The following is a 1,105-nucleotide window of genomic DNA, read 5'->3' as shown; positions in this document are numbered from 1 at the left end:
CGCGCTCCTGCGCTTTCCGAGGGTCCCAGGACGGCTGCCCAGAGGGGTCCGGACCATACGGGGGTCTGCCGGGTGCTGCCCAGCAGAGGAAGCAGACCCCGCATGCTCTGGTCCAGTCCCAGGAGTGCGCTGGGGGGCTGCGCATTGCGGCCCAGGGGAGCACTTGATGCGGCCCCACACGGGAAGGGGGGCAGGGCCCTGGCCGGAGCATCTGGCTGGTGGGGCGGGGGCCAGTGCGGTGCGGGCGGGGGGCAGGAGAGCGGCTGCCTGCTGGGACTGACCCGGCCCTCCTCCTCTCCAGGCGACGGGAACCCGAAGGAGAGCAGCCCGTTCATCAACAGCACTGACCTGGAGAAGGGGAAGGAGTACGACGGGAAGAACATGGCGCTCTTCGAGGTCAGCCGCGGGAGGCCGTGCGGGGGGCCGGGGGCTCGGCTCAGCCGTAACACACGCTGGGCCAGCGGAGGGCCCGGGCGCCTCCCCCCACTGGCCGCTCCAGCTGCAGGGCCGGGGGGCCGGTGAGGGGGGACCTCCGGGGCGCTGGGACCCCTCTGATGGGCGGCTGGCCCTGGAGCCTCCTCCGCCCCGAGGGCCGTGGGAGCCGGGGAGCTGCAGCCCCACGGAGGGAGTGGCCGGGCCGTGGGAGGCGGGTTGGGGGCGGAAGGGCCGCTGGCTCACCAGGCCGCCCTCCCTGCACAGGAGGAGATGGACACCAGCCCCATGGTGTCCTCGCTGCTCAGCGGCCTGGCCAACTACACCAACCTGCCGCAGGGCAGCCGGGAGCACGAGGAGGCAGAGAACAACGAGGGGGCCAAGAAGAAGCCCGTCAAGGCGAGTGGGGCCGCGGGGGGGGGGGGGTCTCCCCGAGGGAGGGGAGGCCGCGGGCTCTGGGCAGGGGGCAGGGCAAGTCGTTGCTGCTGGGGGGCAGGTGCTGAGCCGCGGGGGCTCCCCACTGAGCCCATCCGGAAAGCCCCGTCCTGCCCTGACGGGCTGTGGCTTGTGGTGGGACGCGGGCGTTTGCCCCCCTCGGAGTCATGCAGTGGTGGGGCGGAGCAGAGCCGCCCCAGCCCCTCGTGTCCTGGTGGGACCGCATGCCCCCCCCCCC

At 73.8% G+C, this 1,105-nt stretch overlaps 1 protein-coding gene across 2 annotated transcripts in view; it reads left to right on the top strand.

Moving 5' to 3' along the window:
- The first annotated feature begins 300 nt into the window (after positions 1-300).
- SLC12A5 (solute carrier family 12 member 5) overlaps positions 301-1,105 on the top strand; it is a 19,988-nt gene continuing 19,183 nt past the window's right edge. For both annotated transcript variants that reach the window (XM_044421296.1, XM_044421295.1), the window contains exons 1-2: positions 301-396; positions 700-831. In XM_044421296.1, coding sequence (XP_044277231.1) covers positions 382-396; positions 700-831 — 147 coding nt within the window. In that variant the 5' untranslated portion in view covers positions 301-381. The remainder of the gene's footprint in view (positions 397-699; positions 832-1,105) is intronic.

Source organism: Varanus komodoensis, unplaced genomic scaffold (assembly GCF_004798865.1).
Source record: "Varanus komodoensis strain SLA01 unplaced genomic scaffold, ASM479886v1 scaffold117, whole genome shotgun sequence".
NCBI lineage: Eukaryota > Metazoa > Chordata > Lepidosauria > Squamata > Varanidae > Varanus > Varanus komodoensis.
The sequence above is the reverse complement of the archived record's forward strand: the minus strand, read 5'-3'. Positions and strand labels throughout refer to the sequence as shown.